This window comes from Tamandua tetradactyla, chromosome 9 (assembly GCF_023851605.1).
Source record: "Tamandua tetradactyla isolate mTamTet1 chromosome 9, mTamTet1.pri, whole genome shotgun sequence".
NCBI lineage: Eukaryota > Metazoa > Chordata > Mammalia > Pilosa > Myrmecophagidae > Tamandua > Tamandua tetradactyla.
Genome location: NC_135335.1, coordinates 35,698,043 through 35,718,262, shown reverse-complemented (window position 1 = coordinate 35,718,262; position 20,220 = coordinate 35,698,043). Strand labels below are relative to the sequence as shown.

At 56.3% G+C, this 20,220-nt stretch overlaps 1 protein-coding gene across 1 annotated transcript in view; it reads right to left on the bottom strand.

Moving 5' to 3' along the window:
- PLXND1 (plexin D1) overlaps positions 1–20,220 on the bottom strand; it is a 53,536-nt gene that overhangs the window by 20,399 nt on the left and 12,917 nt on the right. The window contains exons 2-10 of the mRNA XM_077116476.1: positions 16,193–16,369; positions 13,245–13,376; positions 11,983–12,083; positions 11,751–11,880; positions 10,011–10,188; positions 9,727–9,835; positions 9,157–9,259; positions 2,997–3,101; positions 42–131 (exon numbers count right to left, since the gene is read on the bottom strand). Of these exons, the coding sequence (XP_076972591.1) occupies positions 42–131; positions 2,997–3,101; positions 9,157–9,259; positions 9,727–9,835; positions 10,011–10,188; positions 11,751–11,880; positions 11,983–12,083; positions 13,245–13,376; positions 16,193–16,369 (1,125 nt within the window). The remainder of the gene's footprint in view (positions 1–41; positions 132–2,996; positions 3,102–9,156; positions 9,260–9,726; positions 9,836–10,010; positions 10,189–11,750; positions 11,881–11,982; positions 12,084–13,244; positions 13,377–16,192; positions 16,370–20,220) is intronic.

Below are 20,220 nucleotides of genomic sequence, written 5' to 3'. Positions count from 1 at the left end.
CATTGGGATTTGTACACCCCAGCTGGAATCACACCACTCACCACTACTTGGTTGCAGCGTACTGCTGATTTGTTCACCCACACAGCCTCAAAGATTTCCTCTGCCCCAAAGCTACACTCTAGGACTGCATCCTGTGGGAAGTAATCAGGGACTGAAGAAGGCCAGGTCAGCGTCCACCGCCCTCCAACTCACAAGGATATTGTAGGCTGCTGCCCTGCAAGGTGGGCTTGGCCCTGCCAGCTGCCCCTTGCTTGGGCTGGACCCTCCTCTGGAATGCCCTCCCTGGCCTCCTTGTCCAATGCTTGAGGAATGCAAGGAATGCATGTACACCCAGCACTTTAGGCTTGTGCTCTTATGTCACTGAAAGTCTCTCCCATATCCCCCAGGCAGCTCGAACGAAGGGCCCTCTACTCCGCACATCAAGTTCCAACTCCTCAGCATAACCTACAGCCAATGTTCCACCCCAATGAGGTTCTCCCCGCTTTTGAATTTAACTACCCCACCTCTGGCCCACAAGGCCTGTGCCCAGATGTACAAGCCTTTTCTCTACCTTTTTACCATCCAGCACACTCAAAACCGCCTTCAAAATCCATCTTCGGTTCCCTGTTCCAAAGCCTCCCCAGACCCTCCCCTCCATCAGGGGGCACCCCTCCTTAGAGCATTCATTCATTAGGTAACAAATAGCTCGGGTGTGTGCTGAGGGCTCTCTGCTAAGCTTCTAATGCCTACTCCTGCCCCACCTGATGTATCAAGCACCACCCTTATCCCCTTCCCAGGCTCTGTTTACACTCATCTCCCCACCCACTGGGAAATGGCAGGAGCTGGGCCTGGGTCCCTCTGACGCCCCTGACAAGGGCAGAAGACATAGGAAGAGGCCAGGTTCTACCTCTCACGGACCTGGGTTCAATTCCCATCTCTATTACTTCTTAGCCGTGTGGCCTTGTGCAAATTGCTTCTCCTGTCTGTGCCTGGATTTTCTTACCTGTCCAGTGGGGAATACACTTCCCTATTTTGCAGGGTGGCTGAGATTTTAGTGGGTTGCACTCATCAGGTGCTTAATATGGGCTGCCTATGACTAGTATGCAGGAGGCGCTCAATAAATGTTTGTTGCATGAATAAACAGGGCCTGATTCCTAAGTCTCATCTTTCTCTTGGCCCAGCACAGGCTTCCCAGGAGCAGCATCAATAAATATTTGCTGAATGAACAAACGGGTCAGGCCAAGCGTTCAGCCGGCCACATGGCCAGACTTCCTGTTTATGTCCCCGTCGCTGGCTGATGTGACACCCTGAAGAGAAGGCAGGTCAGCCCCCCCTTACTGCCCCACCTCCAAGGGTCCCGGCTCCAAAACTAATGCAGGAAGGTGGCTGCCGATGGGACTGAAAGCTTGTTTTGTCCCTGCCAGGTTGAGCTGGAAGTTGGTTCTGTTCACAGAATCCCTGAGCTCAACATCTCGGCCACCTTGGGACAGCAGATCCAGCCTGTCTTGGACTCCCGAGGGTGCAAGGCCAGCAAACAGGCCACTGTGGAGCCCAAGCAGGGGGCTCTGTTGGTCCCTACCCCTCAGTCCTTACGCCTTGGCCTCAGTGTTCCAAAAGTAAGCCAGGGAGGTAGGTGGAAGGCCAGGGAGGTAGGTGGGTCAGCCCAGCGAGGGGCAGAGAAATGCTCCTGGCTCCACAGCTGGAAAGGATCAGCCAGGACTCAAATCCAAGGGCTCTGGCTTCCTCATCCAAGGCTCCTCTAGCCCAGGCGAGCAGAACACCCTGTCCCACTTGTCCGGGCCCCTGGGCTCTTCCTGGGAAGCTGTTGCCCCCACTGCTGCAGGGTGGGTTTGAGGACGGAAGACAGGGCCCCACTTGGCCCCATGCAACTCCGCCCTCCATACCAAGCTGGGAAGGTGGCCGTGCTCAACTTCCTGACACATCCCAGATGCCCCGCACGTGGCCCCCACGTGTGGCAGCCCGTCACAGCTCTCAGCTCCTCCGTGGAAGCGACAGATGGCAAGTCCCCAGGAGCTGGGGAGGGGGGTGGCTGGCAGGCTTCCAGGACTCGTCAACACTTCCCGCCCAGGACGCTCCTCCAGGAGGGACCCAAAGAGGCTGCTTCCCCTCCCCCAGCCCAGATGGGTAGGGGGTTGGGGTGAGGTGGTTTCAGGGAGGAGCACTGGAGAGGGAGTCCAGGGCTAGGACTTGAGTTAGCCCAATGCTGGGTGACCTGGAGTCTTCTACTTCCCCTTTCTGTGCCTCATTTTCCCTATCTGGACAATGGGGAGTAGGGTAGCAAAGGGGTTCTCTCTGGCCATTCTTTAGGGAAGATCTGGCAGCCAGAGATTGAAGAGAATCAGCCAAGGGGGAAGAGGGGGTGTTCAGGGTCACAATTCAGCCTAGGGGCAGGTCAGGGCAATACATGGACAACACCTGCTCGGAATATCCCCCCTCCCCCCAGGGCCACACTGCTGGGGCCAGAAGCCAGGGGACCCCACTCTGCCCCGGGTGACTGCTTCAGGAGCTGGGGGAAGTCTCAGGGATCCTGGGGAAGTGTTTCAATATTCTAATCCTCAGCCAGGCTGACACAGTGGGTCCTGACCGGGGTTTCCTTCAGGAAGTACTGGCCGCCTGCTGCCCGCATCAGCCTGGCCCCCAAGTCCCTGAGCCTCCCCCAGCCCCTGTCTGCACCAGGCCGCACCTACTTCCCTTTCCCTCCAGCCCGGCCTGAGCGGAGGGGGGCTTTCTCCACCAGAACCTGGAAATCCAGAAACACACACAAAGCCCAGGCAGACACTGCAGGTACAGTGATCTACCTAAGGTCACACAGCCAGTGAAGGCATAGCTGGACTTTGAACATTCCCATCCCCCGCCCTGTCTGACTTCACAGCCAGCAGGTCCCAGGCCTAGGGGTTCCCCGGAGCTAACTGTGGGGCGTATTAAAATGCAGATGCCCATCCAGTTAGCAGCCTGTCACCCCTCCACCCCCTAGGCTGGCCTGGTCCTCCACTTACCTGGAAGAAGGCAGCATTGGCCAAAGGCACCAGAATGTTCTGGGAGCTGCCCGTGGATGCGGGGGCCAGGGGCGAGGGCAGGATCCGGGGGCAGTCCTCAGGGCTCTGTGGCAAATGGGGGGAGTACGGGTTAATCAGAGGCACTTCAGAGAGAGACAGGAGGGTACACCATCCACCCCAGCCTGCCCCGGCCGTGCTGCCTCCCTGGGGGGCTCCTGCCGGCAGGACAGCGCCTGTCAGCCTGCAGTGAGAAAGCACAAGTGATGCAAACACAGCAGCAGCCACCACTGGGGGCAGGCCCCAGGCTTCCCATACATCCAACCACTTGAGCCACACAGCGACCCCATGAGCGAGAGGTGCTCCTGGTCCCATTTTACAGGCAGAGAAATTGAGGCTGTGAGACAGGAAATAACCTGCCCAGTGGAAGAGCTGGGATTACAATCCCAGTGCTGCTCTGGCATGGCCCGTGTCCCCAGCTAGCCCCCCATCTCTGGGCCTCACTTTTCCCATCTGTAAAATGAGGTGCTGTACCCACTCTGTGAGAGTCCACCCAGCTCTGAAACTGGTTTCTGAGTGACATGTGTTAAATGTTTCTGAGTGGTGCAGGGGACCAGGGGCTACGAGGGCTGGGAATAACAGCAATCAAGGGGCCTTGGGCCCACCAGGCTCCTGGGTCGACAACCCTCCCCACCTCCCAGGAGGGAGTCACAGCTCCAGAAACTCCAAGGAAGGCCTGTGCTCTGGGCAGAACCTGCAGGCCTTGTTTGTCATTGTCCCTGCATTGGAGATGCGCTGCAGAGGCCTACTTGGAGCTGTGGCTACAAAGACGGCAGTTACCATCTATACTTAAAAAAAAAAAAAACAGGAAAAAACTGAGTTTCAGAGAGGTGGGGTCATCTACCGAAGGTCACACATCTGTCTGACTCCATGGCCAGTGGGTCCTACCTCCAATTGGCTGGCAACTTGCCCTGTGGTCTCCCAGATCCCGGGGTCCATGACCCACTGTACAGATGAGGAATCTGAGGCTGGGGAGAGGGCTGTGCCCACCAAATCCACCTGAGTGGCCTCTCTGAGCTGGAAAGACTGGAGCTTCAGCTCTGCCCTGGATCCTTCAGACCAGGGGGGCCCAGTGTGCCTCCTCTCACTCTGAGAGTCCCACCTGCTGGGACCCCAGAGCAGCTGCACCCAGAAGAGGAGCCAATGCCCTTCCTGCGCAGGGAGCATCCCGCTCTACCTTCCTCCTGCCCGTGTCTGGGTGGAAAAGAATCTGGGTGAGAAACTGGCAGGGAAACACCTACGGTCACCCAGCCGGGACCTAACGCCTCTGGAGTAGAATTTGGAGCCCTTCCTGGGGTCTTCTCTCCTTGTTCCTGATCAGAAGGGGAGATCCTTGAGGACGGGACAGGGGCCGATTCTCCCTCAGGGACCCAGCATAAAACCAGACCTCAAAGCAATGCTGATAACTGTGATAATGGATAACAGCAGCAGCACCCAGCCCATGCAGCCCACACAGCCATCACCCAGCACCTGCCATGGCTCTGAGCACATGACCCTGTATTAATACACAAAATCCTCTTCCCAGCAACCCCACCAGGCAAGTACTATTGTTAAACCTATTTTACAGAAGAGGAAACTGAGGCACAGAGATGCAATGCAACCTGCCCTCGGTAGAATGGGCAGCACAGAGGGCTCTGGTTCTCCAGAGCCTGCACAACAGTGAAGCCAGAAAGACGAGTTTTCCTGGGCAGCAGTGCCCGGTGCAGACCGCGGATGCCTTTGTCGAAGAAGCAACATGGCCAGGCCCCCGGGAAGCCTCCTGCACCAACCACTTAGGGGGGTGGGGGGTGCAGGGAATGGCACCCAGCTGGCTGTGTGAGCATGGCAAGGGGCCGACCCTCTCTGGGCCTCGGTGTCCCCGCCTGCACAATGGGGCTCTGTAAGGCAAATCTTCTGGATGAGGCTGGCCCCACGCCTCCCAAGGACCCCAGGCTGCCGTGCTGCACCCTCTCATGGATAAACCCCAAGGAAATTCAGGGAGTGGAGCCATCATGTTTCTGATCAGATTGCCCAGCTCTTGCTGGGCCCGTGTGGCAGCTGGCTGAGGGGCATGTGTCTCGGTTCCTCCAGCTGCACCCCGACCTGTGGGTAGGTGACCGACAGGAAGCGGGGCAGGCATGGGACTCTTATTTCCCAAGTCAACAAGAGGCCCCTCAGAGGGAATGACAGGGCCATCCCCTGAAGGCCCTACCTCTCCTTGGCCACTTCCAGACCCCATGATCAAAGGAAGCCCGTATGCATCCCACAGAGCAAAGCGAGGGCTGAGTGTCCCAACACACCTCTGCCTTTCCCTACTACCCCCATCAGTGCCTGGGTCTGTACCTGCTCCCAACCTTCAGCCACCCCACCCCCACCCCCACCCCAAATGCCTCCAAAGTCTTGACCTCTGGAGAACCTGTGGTTTGGGATGGGTGATGGCCCCCTGCCTGCCTGCCCTGGCCTCAGCAACTGGTTCAAATATGTGAACCAGGTTCAACCAGTGAGACTCAACTATGGGACTCCTGGGGAACTGATGAGACAGAGTCATTCTTCTTGTGTACTGGGGCTGCTGGGGTGGGGGAGGGTATCACCAGCCAGCCTAGAGCTGCTGGAGCCATCTTGCTGCCAACCCAGGAAGGCCTCCTGGAGCATGGAGCCCACCAGAGGGACTGGAGGAACTCCTGGATCCAGCTGTGCCTGAAGGCGATCCCCACCCCCTATCCCCTCCAGACTTCACTCACACAAGTCACTCAATTCTGCTAAGTTAAAGCCACTGAGCTGGGGTTTTCCTGCTTGGAAGCAAAGGATCCAGCCTCCTGCTCCCATCGCAACCCAAACAACTCATGCCTCAGAAATTTAGCAGCTTCTCTCCTTTGTTCAAGCAAAGGGCAAGGGCATAGCCTGGAGGTTCAAGCAACCACAACTAACTGACTGTCCTTGGGCAGAGAAACAAAGGCGGAAAACAGGGAGTGGGGCCCAGATGCTGAGGGAGCAATGGCAGGAGCTGCGAGAAAGCTGGGACGTTCGTGGGTTCACAGAGGGCTGTCACCTCATCTGAGATGGGAGAGCTGAGTGGGGGGTGGGGCTTAGCTCCCTCATGGTCCAGAGGGGAGACTGAGGGTGGAGACATCCTTGCCACCCTCCCAAGGTCTCTCCCAAGACTGAGGGACAACAAAATGCCATCCAATGACCAGCCCAAGGACCCTGAATCCACCTGGCCTGGCCCGTCCCCACCTTTCTACACCCCTACAGCCTTCCCTACTCTACTTCCACTTCCCCTAAATTTCCACCAACCCCCTCTCTCGCTGGTTCCTAAATACAGGCCGGCTTCTGCGAAAGTGGCCCGCCACGCTCTCCTACTGAGGGCCCACCCTCCCCATCCCCTCTGCTCAAATCCTCCTGGCCTTCTAAGGCCTAATGTCACGCCTGCCTGGGGAAGCACAGCACCCCTCAGGCACCTGAGAAAGAGGACATGCCCACCTTCCTTGTTCTCCTCCCCTCTCCCACAGAGCTGGGGCCCTCTTCCCAGCATTCCTCACTTAGGTGGGGCCGTGCCCCCCACTTTCTTCATCTGGAGCCCATCAAGGACAATGGGAAAATGACAGGAGGCTCAGTCCCCAGCACCACCCTTCCCAAGATACCTCTCAGGGTCAAGCACCTCCTCCTGGGTCCCAAGAGGTCCAGCCTGGATGGGCAGACCCTGCTGCCCGCCAACCCCCCCCCCACCCAGCCAGAGAGGCTTGGCGCCTCCACGGCTAACTGGCACTTAATTAAATTCCAAATTAAGCTCTGGTTTAGAGGCTCCTGCAGGCCCAGGGAAGGGGCTGTGTCTCCTCTGGCAGGGTTACGATAATCCTCTAAGACAGACCCACTCTGTACCCCATTCCCACCCTTCACCCCAGTTTGGGCCCCACAGCATTTCAGTCCTGGGGCGACTGAGGTCACAGGAGGCTGGGGCAGTAGGAAGCGCCTAGGGACTGTCATGGAAACACCTCCTGACTGGTGAACTCCTATACATCTGTCAGAACCCAGCACAAGGCCATTCCCCCAGAGAAGCCCTCCCTGATCTGCCTGGAGTGTGACCACCAGCCCCCGAAGTGCCACCTGGTCCACTCCCTGTCATAATCATGATGGCATTTTAGTGAGGACCTACTATGTGCCAGGTGCCTCACAGATGTAATTCCAGATCCCTATCATGGCCCCTTCAGGTAGGCCCCATTATACAGATGGGGAAACAGGGGCACAGAGAGGCTCGGTAGTTTGCCCAGGGTCACACAGTCATGAGTCACATCTAGGGCCCTTGGCTCATGATGGGGAGGGCAGGACTACATCTAATCAGGTTCTTTCCCAGTGCCAAGTACAGACTCAGGTATACAGCAGGCACTCAATAAATGCTGATGAACTAGGTTGAGGTTGGGACCTCTCTGCCCCCAACTCTCTGAGTTAGAGCAGGAAGGAGCACTTATGTTTCCAGCTGACTTTCACTGAATTCCTGCTGTGTGCAAAGCCTGGAGCTGGGGGCTGGAAGGAGGAGACGTGATTGAGATAAGGTCCCCAAATGGGAGCAAGAGTCCTGGGTAGGCCCAGACAGTGGCAATCCTAGAGGCTGTGCAGTGGCTCGAGGGCTTCATCTGTGATGTAGCCACAGAGCCTCCACCTGGCCTCTCACCCCCAGCGCCAAAAATCCCCCCATTCCTTTGAGTTAAACATGCCTCTATTAGACTCTATTCTGCAAAGCAATTCTGAGGATCAGGCATTGCTGATCCTCCTGAGAGACAGGCATCTACCTTGGGCTCACAAGGTTTCAAGGATCTTGGAGAGATTTTGTGAGCCCAGTGCCAAGAGATTGGGGCTTCAGATGCCCTGGGAATTGGGGTTGCTTCCCTGGGACGTATGCCCAGGGTGGGGCCCCAGTGACCTCCTTCTGCTAGCAACTAAGGGTCCTGGGGACACGCTGGCCACCTCAGTTGTGCCATCTGGAAAATGGGCAGGAACATCCCCTTCCCAGAGAAATAAGCTGCTGGTGGGAACTTGGTATCTAACCCTAGCCCCTCACGGTCCTGATATGAGGCAGAGGGTCCAGCAGCCAGGTTGGAGGAGGGGTAACTGTGGAATCAGGAACCTGGCACCCCTTGCCCCCCCATAAGTTCTGTCATCCTGCCTGGTGCAAGGTTGGGGTGGCCTCAAAGGCTTTTTGGGCCAAGGTAAGAGGCCACCCAGTTAGAAGACACGTTGCGGGGACCAACCAATGACAAAGGGATGTGCCTTTTCCATTTTCCCTCCAGTTCTGAACCTCCCCCTGCCCCCACCAGTTTAACTAATTGAATCCAGCTGTGCCCTGGCCAGTTGGGCGCTAGCCCGCGCAGTTCAGCAAGGAGAACCAGGAGCCTGTGTCACCCGAGGCCTGCCCGCCTTCCCCACGTAGGAGAAACATGGCACCACCTGCCCCAGCAAACCGGGTGCCCTGCTGCACATGGGGAAACCAAGGCAGGGGTCTCTGTTCAGCCCAGCCGCTGACTCAGGGAACTGGAGAGAACACAAGACTGGGGAGCCTGAGGGCCTTGGACCAGACTGGGTCTGGTCTGTCCTGCTCACTCACTCCCTCAGCCTCAGGGATAATTTCCCCCACCCAAGGGTTGCTGAAAATATCGAAGGTACTTTTTAAAAGACCCCAGTGTGAGCATGGGGGTGCAAAATCAGGCACCGCAGATGCCAGTGAGAGTAAAAGTTAGTCTGAGCTTTCTGGAAGGCAGCTGAGCTACAGGCATTTGAAAACAAAACAAAATGGCCAGGCTTTGCTTTCTAAGAATTTAGAAGGATTTCTAAGAATTGATCTTCGGGGAAACATCCAGGATATGCACAAGAGCCTCGCTGAAAAGGTGTCCGGCTCAGCGATGTTTAAAATGCAAACGTGAAACAGGAAATGATCAGCACGTCCACCAACGGGGGATTGGCTAGATGTGTCGTGTTAAGTAATGAAGCCTCTGCAGCTGTTAAATACTATGCCAAAGGAAGAATATTTAATGATGTGGCAATTTTCTCAACATAGTCGACGGGGAAAAAAAACAAAAACAAAAACGTAATGAAACAGTAGAGGCGGAGGGTGTCACCAGGCCAGGCTTACCGTGGGATTTGGGGAAGCCTCACACCGTGACTGGTTGGAGACACAAGCATGCCGCTGGGTGCACCAAAAACAGGGCCACTGAGCTGACAGGCAGCTGGTACAGCTGGAAGACAACGGGGCATGGCCCTCAGATGCTGGGCTCCTCGCCCCTCAACCTGCCCCTGCCCCTAGCACCCACACAGTGAGCCAGGAGGCAGATCTAGCACAGGGACACAAAGACTGTCTCATCATCAGGGCTGCCTCGGGGGAGGTGGGCACTTTGTAAGTGAGTGAGCGCCCCATTGCTAGAGGTATGCGAAATGGAAAGAGACAAGCAGGGCCACTAGGAGCCTCAAGTGTCATCAATGCATTTCTCTCTGTCTTCCCTGTCACACCAGGAGCTCCCAGAGGCCAGACAGATGCCAGGTTGCAAGAGTTTTGTGCCCGAGTAAATGAGCTGACGAGTGAAGGACCGAGGGTCCTGTTTGCCTCTAAGATGCTATGGTTTTTCTTCCAAGGGCCTGCCTGAGAGGAGAGTCCCTTTGCTGGGGACCCAGGTCCTCCTCCTGCCACCGGAGCCAAGCAACTCACGCTGTGTGGGGATACACTTGTCCGATGCGGCTGCAGTCGTAGATGGTGAAATTGGCCTTGACGATGTTGCGCCCTTTGACCCTTACAGACATCTCGACGGTTACGTGGTCTGGAATGGACGGGGGAGCCAGGGAGAGGAGGACAAGATGGGGCGGGTTGTCCACTGAGCAAGGAGACTGGGATCTCGGGACCCCCCGCCCCCACATCTCCAGGTCTCAGTGCCCACCCGTATACCCACTGAGGGGCTGGGCAGGCTGGGAGCCCCGGAGGATGAGGGGCCTTACCTTGGTGGGGTGGGAAGGGCGGGAACTTGTCCCTTGGGAGGAGGCTGCAGTAGGCGATCTGATGGCCGAAGGCAGGACCCGGAACCCGGGCCACAGTACGGACGCCGCCCCCGTAGTCACAGGTCATCTCCATGCCGCTGAGGCTGGGCAGGCTGCCTGACACCTGCAGAATCATGCCCTGGGGGAGAGGGACCCTCAGCTCTGGGGGGCCTGGCCACACCCTCACAGCCCCAGACTCCTTAGGGCGCCTAACCACACGGAACCCCCTGGACCTCAGTTTCCCCAACTGTGAAAACTGTGAAATGACACTCATCATTTTTTTTTTTCTTTTTTTTTTGGCACGGGCAAGCTCTGGGAATCAAACCTGCGTTTCCAAATGGCAGGCAAGAATTCTGCCACTGAGCCACCGTTGCACTGCCCGACACCCATCACTTTTAGTGGCTAAGAAAGCTCTGCCTGGTCTGCTCCGATGACCCCTGTCTGAACCCATCTCCTAATTCTCCTCCCCAAAGCACCCGCTCACATTCTTACCCCAGTGCCTTTGCACTGGCAGTTCCCTCTGCCCAAAACACTCTACCCCACTCACCTGGGCTCACCCACTACGCATCATTGCTCAAGGGTCTCTTTCCCCAATTATACTGATCTAAAATGTTAACAGCCCAGAGTCCCCTCCCCCATTCTGCCTTCTCCTTCATCACCATCTTGACATGTGATCTTGTTTATTCCCTCTCCTCCACAAGCACATCGGCTCCTCCAGGGCTGGGATTTGCTGTTGTTCACCAATGTGTCCCCAGAGTCTAGATGCTCAGCACACAGTAGGGCTCAATGATATGTGAGGAATGAATGGATGGGTGAATGAATGAATGCATGCATGAACGAATGAATGCATGCCCTGTCTGCCCAACAGGAAAATGTGTGTGAAGGACTTGGTGACATGTAAATACGGGAGGGGGTCAGAGGAGCCCAAGGTGCCAAGAGGCCTGTGCAGTCAGAACTGTCTTCTCTCAGTTGAGAGGTGAGGCTCAGAGCCTGAGAAGTCACTGCAGGCTGGGCGGGGAGGGACCTGGGCACGTCGGACCCTCAGCCCCACCCTGTGCCAGGGCCTGGAAGCCACCCCCCTCCACTGCCCTGCCTGCTGAAGGGAGGGAGGGGGCTGGAGCTGCTCTAGGCTCTCCAGAGCTTGAGAAGCCGCTCGCCCCCACACTGCAGATTCATCTTCTGTGAACATGAAATAGCAGCCTGGCTTTCAGTAGCCCCTGTGCCCCCTCTCCTGGAAAGGATAAGAAGCAGGACTCACTCTCCTCCCGTCCTCCAGCTTGCCCTCTTCCTCCCTCCGCAGCCTACCCATCTGAGTTCAAACCCTGGCTCTGCCACTCCCTTGCTGTGTGACCTGGGACAAGTCACTTCACCTCTCTGTGCTCGGGTTTCTTATCTGTAAAATGGGGGCACTGAGAGCATCTACTTCTGAAGGTTGTCATGAGGTCAAACAGAGTTGAATGTCAAGCACAGGGGATGCGCCTGACACTTAGGGCATGCTCAGTGAAGCCCACTGTTATCATCAGTGCCATTATTCGCATCCAGGTTCCCGGAGCACTGTGGGCTGGAGTCTCCTCCTCTCTGGGCCTGTGCTCCCATCTTTACACGGGGGTGCGGCAGCTCTGACGGGTGGGGGCTGGGGGAGGGGAGGCTTCTGCGCCCATGTCCCCCACTCCCCGCCGGGTCCCAGCCCCCGTCACTCACCGGGTACCCCTGGTGCACATCGATTTCGGCCGGCAGGACGGTCATGGTGGGGCAGCGCCCAGTGCCCTCGCTGGCACTGGTCCAGAAGTGCTGCAGGCTGGAGTTGGCGCACTCCTGCTGCAGGGTGCACCTGCGGGCGGTGGGGGGGTGTAGGGAGCGCACGTGGGCATCAGGGACCCGGCGCCGCCTGCAGCCCGCAGCCCTCCCGGGTCCCTGCCCATCAGGGCCTCACCGCGTCTCCAGGGTGCACCAGCCGCAGTAGGCGTCAGCCGCACCCACGCATTCCCCGCAGGTCGAGTAGGTGTCACACGCGGCCACCTTCACCCTGGCCATCTGGGGGCAGAGGTGAGAGTCCAACTCAGGAGCCGGTTGGGCCCTCCCGTGGGGGCCAAGAGAGGCTGGGGAAAATGAGGCTCGAGGCTCTAACGGAAGGAGAAGGGGCACTGGCGTCGGGTGGGGGGGAGGAGGGGGAAGCTTCCAGAGCTGGGAGGTGAAGGCCGAGTCAGAGGCAGCAGGCAAAGCAGGGACAGGCAAGGCGGGGCTCCCGGAGGGGGACACAGCGTGTGCCCAGGCAAGACAAGCAGGAGAACTTAGCTTGTCACCCCACTCCTAGCTATACACCCCAAGGAACTGAAGGCAAACTCAGTTACTCGCCCACCGATGTTGAGAGTAGCATTATTCACAAGAGCCAAAAGGTGGGTCCCGCCCAAGCGTCCACAGAAGGACAAATGGATAAACAGAATGTGGTGTGTCCATCTGCTGGAGTATGGCTCAGCTATGAAAAGGAATGGCATTCTCCTCCATGCCACGACAGGGATGAACCATGAAAACGGTCATGCTGAGCCAAATGAGCCAGACACAAAGGGACAACCACTGTATGATTTCACTTATGTAAAATAACTAGAATATGCTAATTCACAGAGACAGAATGTAGATGAGAGGTTTTAGAGGTTTCCAGGACAGGGGTGGGGGATGGGGAGGGGGTGGATATTGCTTATGGGTACAGAATTTCTGTTTGGGGCCAGGGAAAAGTTTGGGTAAGAGGTGGTGGTGATGGTAGTGCCACTGAGAATGTAATAAACGCCAGTGAATTGTACACTTAAAAGTAGTTAAACTGGGGCGGGCCACGGTGGCTCAGCGGGCAGAGTTCTCGCCTGCCATGCCAGAGACCTGGGTTCAATTCCCAGTGCCTGCCCATGCAAGACAAAAGGGGGGGGGGGTAAACTAGAGGGTGCATGAGTGGTTGAGTGGTAGAGTGCTCACTGCCTTCCATGCGGGAGACCCGGGTTCGATTCCCAGACCATGCAACCCGCACCCCCCACAAAAAAGTAGTTCAACTAGGAAATCTTTAGATTAGCAAAATAGAATTCAAATAAGTAAGTTAATTCATTAACTTTTAAAATAAGACCATACTGGAGGGAAGTAAAATAATAATGAGGATGCAAAGGGAGCTGGGCCTGTGCGGGGGCGCGTGGGCTGGGCCACCTGCCTTACCTGGTGGGACGTCATCAGGTACAGGGAACCGGGGTCGGCTGGGTCAAACTGCATGATGTGGTGCACAGGCTCCCCAAAGGCCACTGTTACCGCCCGCCTGCTGACCACCTGCAGGCTCTCATTCAGGTTGATCTGGGGGCAGGGGGCAGGGGCAGGGAGAGTCAGGGACAGGTGTAGGCGGGCCCACAGCAGTGGGAGGCCAAAGGTGGGAACTTGCTCAGGCCCCGCAGGACTGGTGGGAAATCACGGCACACAGGACCCGGGCAGCAGATCTTACGAAGGCCTCTTGTGGTACCCCCACCAGGAACTTGCTCCCTGCTCTGCTCCTGACACATCCCCACCCCCTCCCCTGTAAATATGTAGTAGACTTCACAGTTTACAAAAGAATCCTTTGGGAGGCCGTTTGGTATCAAGGCTAAGCGCGGAGACTTGGGTTCAAATTCTGACGTTGACCCAAGCTGTGTGACTTTGGGCAAGTCATTTCTCTCTCTGAGCCTCAGCTTCTGAGCTACTGGTGTGCAGGACTCTCATGAGGGTTAAATGAGAAGATACAGGCAAAGCGCTGCTGGGGCCGGCCCCACTTCTCATTTGTCCCCTCTCAAGCCAGTCAATGCACAGATGAAGGAACGGAAGCCCAGAGAGGCTGAGATACTTGGCAAAGGTCACACAGTGGAGAAGCATCAGGGTTGGGAATCAAGCCCAGGCTTGTCTGACCCCAGAGTCCAAGGTGGGGGCTGGGCTGGAGGGTTGTCTCCGGCCCTGGCCAAGGTCCAGGGAGGAGGAAGAGCAGGGCCAGCTGGGGCCTGGAAGCTTCTCTGGCTCTGCAGGTCCCTCTGCACATCCTCCTTAGGACTGACAATGCCCATCAGACACTGTTCTGTCTTGGCTGGCCTCACCCACCAATGACAGCTGTCCCCAACACGCCACATTGTCAAGGCCCTGCCTAGACTCCCTCCCGGGCCAGCTGCCAGATCCTCCCTCATGGGGCCTTCCTCCTACCACCCGACCCTCCCCATGGGGCTCTGAAACTTTCAGCAGCTCCCTCCTGCATATGGAATGAACTTGTTCTGGCATTCAAGGCCCAGAAGATTTGACCCCAACTTACCCTCTACCCTCATCTCGTCCTATTCAAACCCAGCTCACATATGCTTGCCTTTGCCTGGGCTGGGCCCGCTGTCTGGAATCTCTCCCTGCCTCTCCCTTCTAGCAATGTGCAAACGAGGCCCTATTTTTCAAGACCCCTCCTCCCAGTGCCTCCCCTGGAACAGCTTCCCATATGCCCTCCAACTCGAAATGACTCTCCCTCCACTTAACCGAGCCTCGGAGACACCCCCAGCCTCAGGTGGTTTCTTGGTGGAGTGACTGTGGCTCAGGCTGATGCCACCACCCCACACTCTGGCACCCAGGAGGCGCCCAATCCCTATCCACACCTTCAATCATTATTGAGCGCCTACTGGAGCCCCAGGCCTGGGCTGGGTGCTGCAATGTCAGCAGCCCCGTGTCAGGGACAGTTAGCGGGAGATGGGTGCTGCGTGGGGCAGGGTGGAGGGCAAAGGGGTCCCAGTTTAGCATGGGCTCTGGTTCAGGTGGACCTGAATGCAACCCGGCTCTCGCTGCATGACTTTGGATCAGTAGTTTCCTTTCTCACAGCCTCAATTTCCTCATCTATGAAGTGGGGACAATGAGCGCGCTTCCCTTTGTGGGTGTGGAAATTGAAATAAGAGGATGTCCAGGCCATGCCCTTAGAGGCCCTGGGTAGACAGTAGGTGCCTAATAACTGCAGCTTCGTGGAGGGGGGTGGACACCTACATCCCAAGGTGGACTGCAGTTCGTTGCTTCTCCATGTGCACTCTGACCACAGTTCTGAGTGGTCCAGCTCATTTTCCCTGTGACATGCAGGGAAACTGAGGCCCAGAAGGAGAGGTGACCTTGCTCAGGCCACACGGCCGGGAGTGGCAGAGCCAGGATCCAAATTCGAACATCTGATTAGAAAACACAGGCCTCCACCCACTGCTGCCTCCTCCATCATGCAAGGACCCTCACCAGGCTAAGGGGGACCCTACCCCTACCCTATGCTCTGCCTCTCCACTGCTGTGGGTGGAGCAGCCAGGACCCAGCGCAGGCTGGCTAGGGCTCTGACCCTCACTCCCACTGGGTCGGGGATGTCTGTCCGGGCAGCTACGAGGAATTGGGTTATGGGATGTGAGCCAATTACGCAGACCTGGTGCACAATGGAGCTTGTATCAGGCAGCAGGCGGGCATGGGAGAAAGGTTTGGAGAAGGCTGTGGGAGCTGGGGAGGGAGGGACAGGTGCAGGGCCTCATCTGGGGGCTGACCAGGCCCTGCCATGTCTGTGCTGACCTAGAGGAAAACTGGACTCCATGCACCCCCTCCCAGCTGCAGGAATCTCAGAGCCAGAGTCTGGGCTATTACTACCTCCTGCCAGCCAGTCACCCAGGGGGTGGGGGAATCTTCAGAGAGGGGCTGGGTGGGCTTGGGGAGGGGATAGGAATGGAGCCTCTGCTTACCAGGCTGCAGTCCTCCCCCATCAAAGCCCCACAACAGTCTCAAGAGGCAGAGCTTATGGCCTTTAACAGATGGGGAAACTGAGGCCCAGAGAGAGAAAGTGAGTTGCCCAAGATCACACAGCCAGCAAGTGGCCAGGCCCGGAGACTGCTCCTCTCAGCCATCTGGAGTCAAAGCCCCAGCCTCGGAGACCCTGCAAGAGGGGCTCTCTCCATAGCCCCAGATGCCCTCTTCTCCCTGAGGGGCTTCTACTGTCATAGGAAAAAAAAACCCAATCCGATGTGAAAATGCTTTGCAAACTGTACAGTGTTAGGCAAGCAGGAGAAAACGGGAGAGATTATTGTACCTGGAAAGGCCGTGTAGAAACCGACCCAGGCTGCCCCCCCCAGGACTCCCAGGCTCCCTGCCCCCTCTCTCCCTACCTTGAGGAGCCGCCCATTGACGGTCCCCAGGAAGACCACTGTGTAGTTGTTGACACTGGCCACCGCCACGGAGGTGAGGCCCGGGGCGCGGAACACGGGCGTGGCCCTCAGGGGCTGCAGGATGGACAGCGGGTGCTGCAAGTGGGCCGCACCGCAGTCCAGCTGCTCCGGCTGCAGCTGCAAGGGAAGTGGCACATTAGACCTCGGCTCCAGAACCTTCCTTGGCTCCCAGCGCGCACGGCCAGCTGGCTTCTCCGGTCTCCGCATCAGAGCTTTTTCAATTCTCATTTCCACTTTATATCTCCAGCTCTCGGCTGATGCCCAAATGCCAGCCCCAAACTTGACTTCAGTCAAGGAGATGACACTGAAGGGTGCGGAGAACCCGACAGGAGGAGTCGTGAGGAAAGTGAGAAGGGCAGGGACACAGGGTGAGGGCTGCACATCCTCACTGCCCCTGGAGCTGCCCCTTCCATGCTGGCCACAGCCAGGCACAGCAGAGGCGTCAGAGTCATCTGCCTTGACTTACCTGCTAACGCCCACAGAGGTCTCCCTCCCACCTTTGCTTGGCTTTTCTAAGGCCCTGGCTAGCTCTGTGTCACCACAGCAGCCATGGGGTTCCCTCCTCCTTCTGACACCCCCGACCCCCACCAAGCCCCAGCAGCATGCCACTCTAGGCTGAGTCTCCTGGTTTCTCCTGATGCACCCCTCACTCGCCCACATCACAGATGGGTACACCAAGGCCAACAGAGAGTCAGGTGCTTGCCCACGGCCACGCAGCACGTGGAGAGAGACAGGACAGAGGCCGGGCACGTTGTTCAGTCCTGCCGCCCACACTCAGCCCAGTGCCACCTGGGACCCCAAAACTGCAAATCAGCCCCAGTTCACCAGAGTGTCCGGCCCTGGCCTCGGGTATGCGGGGCGACCCTCAGCCCCTGGCAGTTCCCTGGACTTGCTCTTGCCATCTCCTGCCTTTTCCTGGTCTCACTGGTCCTTTCAAAGTTTCCTTAGGCAATCTTCACAAATATATATATTAATATATACATATATATAATTTAATATATATAATATTCATAAATAAATATATGAATTTATGTTATATATATTTCTATAAATATATATAAATAAAAGGTAAAAGAGGCCTCCAAGAAGCACCTTTGAAAAAATTGTGCGAATGCACAAAGCTGCAGACACAGTTTGTAAGAGTGAAAAGTGAGAAGCTCAGAGTTGGCGGGGGTTGAACACGTAAATTCTGGCACATCACCCAGGACAGCAACTCCTGCCCCTAAGTGACAGTGAGAACCTGTACAGAAAAGTCACAGGCTATCATGCAGCCATTCTGATAAAAGAAAAATGGTACATAAACAAAAAAGTAATAGTTGCAACGATAAGTATAATAATAGGCCACAGTTATGGGGAACTCACTCTGTGTCAAGGCTCCTGAATCCGCTTCCTGAGAGCCCTCAGAGGCCCACTCACAGATGGGGAAACTGAGGCCCAGAGGGGCAGTGCCCTGCTTGGGATCACCCAGTTGCAAAACCAGGCAGCTGAGCCTGAACACCATGCGGACTCTGGAGCCCTCAGCTCACCCCTGTGTACACCAAGATCTGGGGGTCAGAAGCTCTGAGCCGGAACACAGAGGAGTCACCAGAATGTGGCACGGGACCCAGCCTTAGGGCGTGGCCTGGAGAGGGGTCTTATGGATTTTTTTTTTACTTCCATCTCCCCCACCCCCGCTTTTTGGTATGCCTAAGAGGCTGATGGTGAGGCTGCATGGTTTTTTTGGTTGTTTTTTTTTTTGGTGGGGGTGCATGGTCCGGAAATCGAACCCACGTCTCTCGCATGCAAGGTGGCCATTCTAACCACTAAACTAACCGTGCACCCCAACAGGGTCAGCTGCATGGTTTCTGCTCAAAAGCTGAGCTAGTTGTCAAAATACAGTAAATAGTGGGTTCTCCTGTCCTTGGGCAAATAAACACAGTGATATGAGATCTACTGGGCTTCTAGGCTGGGACCTGTTTCCCGGTGTGGCCCTCAGGGGAGCTGAGCCCTGAGCCTGGGGGAGCTGGAGCAGGCTGGGGTGGGAAGGGACACCCTGAGCCGAAGTCCTTGAGTAAGGGGTCTTACTTCACTTCTCTGAGCCTCGTTTTACACAGCGTAAAATGGGTGCATCTACGGGCTCTTCCCTCTCAGGGGCTGAGAAGAGAGAATCCCTCCTAAAGGGCTTGCACAGTGCATGGTCCACGGGGAGTGCCTGTGAAATGCTAGCTGTCACTACAGCTGTTTCAGGCATGACTGCTAATATTATTATTATGAAGCGGAATTTGGAGTAAATCATGCCTATCTCGGAAGTTTTCTAACTCAGCTGCCTCTGACCATCTTAAGGCAGCCATCCTCTCACTTAGACAGCTCTCCCAGTCCCTCCTACATCTGCATCCACTCTTGCCCCAACACTGAGCCAAGTGAGCTCTTTTAAAATGCAAAGCAGGTCTCTGAAGCTTAAAACCTTCCAACAGCTTCCATGAATAAATCCTCCCAGTGTCCCTGCCCCATTGGGCTCCCCAGGACCTTCTGACTCCATCTCACGCCCCTCCACTCCAGCCACACTGGCCTCATCTATTTCTTGAACATTGTAAGTTGGGTCCTGCCACAGGGCCTTTGCATTTACCATTCCCTCTCCTGGACTGCCCTTCCCCCAGCTTCCCGTATAACTGGTTTCTTCTCAGTCTCAGATCTAACCTGCCTGGCTTTTCATCCTGTGTGTGCCTGCACTGGGGTCCAGCCATGGAACATGGGTGCTGAACCCCGTCCCCCACCCCCACCCCTAAGCTGTCCCTCAAACTCACAGACCCCACGGCTCAGCAACAGGGAAAAGGCAAGGTGAGCCCTGCCAGCAAGTGGGGAGGAGAATGGGTGCCGGGGCCCTGAGCCCCACTGTGAAGGAACTATAGATGCTTTCCCTAGGACTTATAGAACTTTTCTTCTCTGAATATGGATTACTTGTGTCATTGAAAAAATAATTTGTTTTTAAATTAAAATTATAAAGCCTCCTCCTCAGAGGTCATGATTGTCCTCCCAGTACTCTGGCTGGCCCCTGGGGGCGGGGGCGGGAGTGGGGGCTCGGGAGGCCCCAGGTGACATCTTTGGGGTTCTTGGCCCCAGCCCTGTGACTGGGGGTCCCGCCAGCCACGACAGGAGGGGTGGGTGTGAGGGTCCTGGGAAAAGCCAGTCCAGGCACCCAGCTTGGGGTGATTTCTGGGCCAGAGCAGCAGAGGGGAAGGGGGGCACGCTGGGAATCGGCTCTCACCCGCCTGCCCTGACGTTCACAAGCCATTAATTCTGCACCGAAGGAATTTTCTAAAAAGCCTTTCCCCGACTTTCTTTTTTTCCTTATCCTAAAAATAAAATTTAAAAAAAAATTTTTTTTTTAAAGGAGAAATAAGCCATTGGCTGTTTCAAATGATCTGTGCTCTGAGGAGGGAAGCCGATTCCCCAAATGCCAGGGTAGAGGGGGAGAAATTGCAAACTAGTACAAAAAAAGGAAGCTGGATGAATGTCGGCCCAGGAGGGTGGGAAATAGCTCCCCTGTTGGGGGAGGGGGCTGCAGGCCAGGAAAGGGGGACAGTGGAGCTTGGAGACAGAGCAACCATCCTGAGCATGGCCTGGGCTGAACTTGTTCTCCAGGGGCAGTTAGCTCCCTAAGCCCAAAACGTCACCCTGACCTTCTCACAACTGCCTCAAGTTTCACCCTCAGCCCCGCCCTTTCTTCAAGTGTCCTTCAGTGTGGCTCTTTCAAATAACCCTCAGAGCCAGGGAGGCCTGACTGTCACAGCAGCCCCCACCAATCCACAAGGGTGGCCTTTCTGAAGCCCAAAGCTGGTTTTCCCCTCCCTGACGTAAAACCTCCCCTGGCACCCGACTGTCCTTTGGGTGAAGTCCCAGTTCTCCAGCCTGACATTTGAGGACCTTGGAGATTCTGGCTCCTGCCAATTGTGCAGGCCTCAAATGGTCGCCTCCTTCCTGCCCTTACT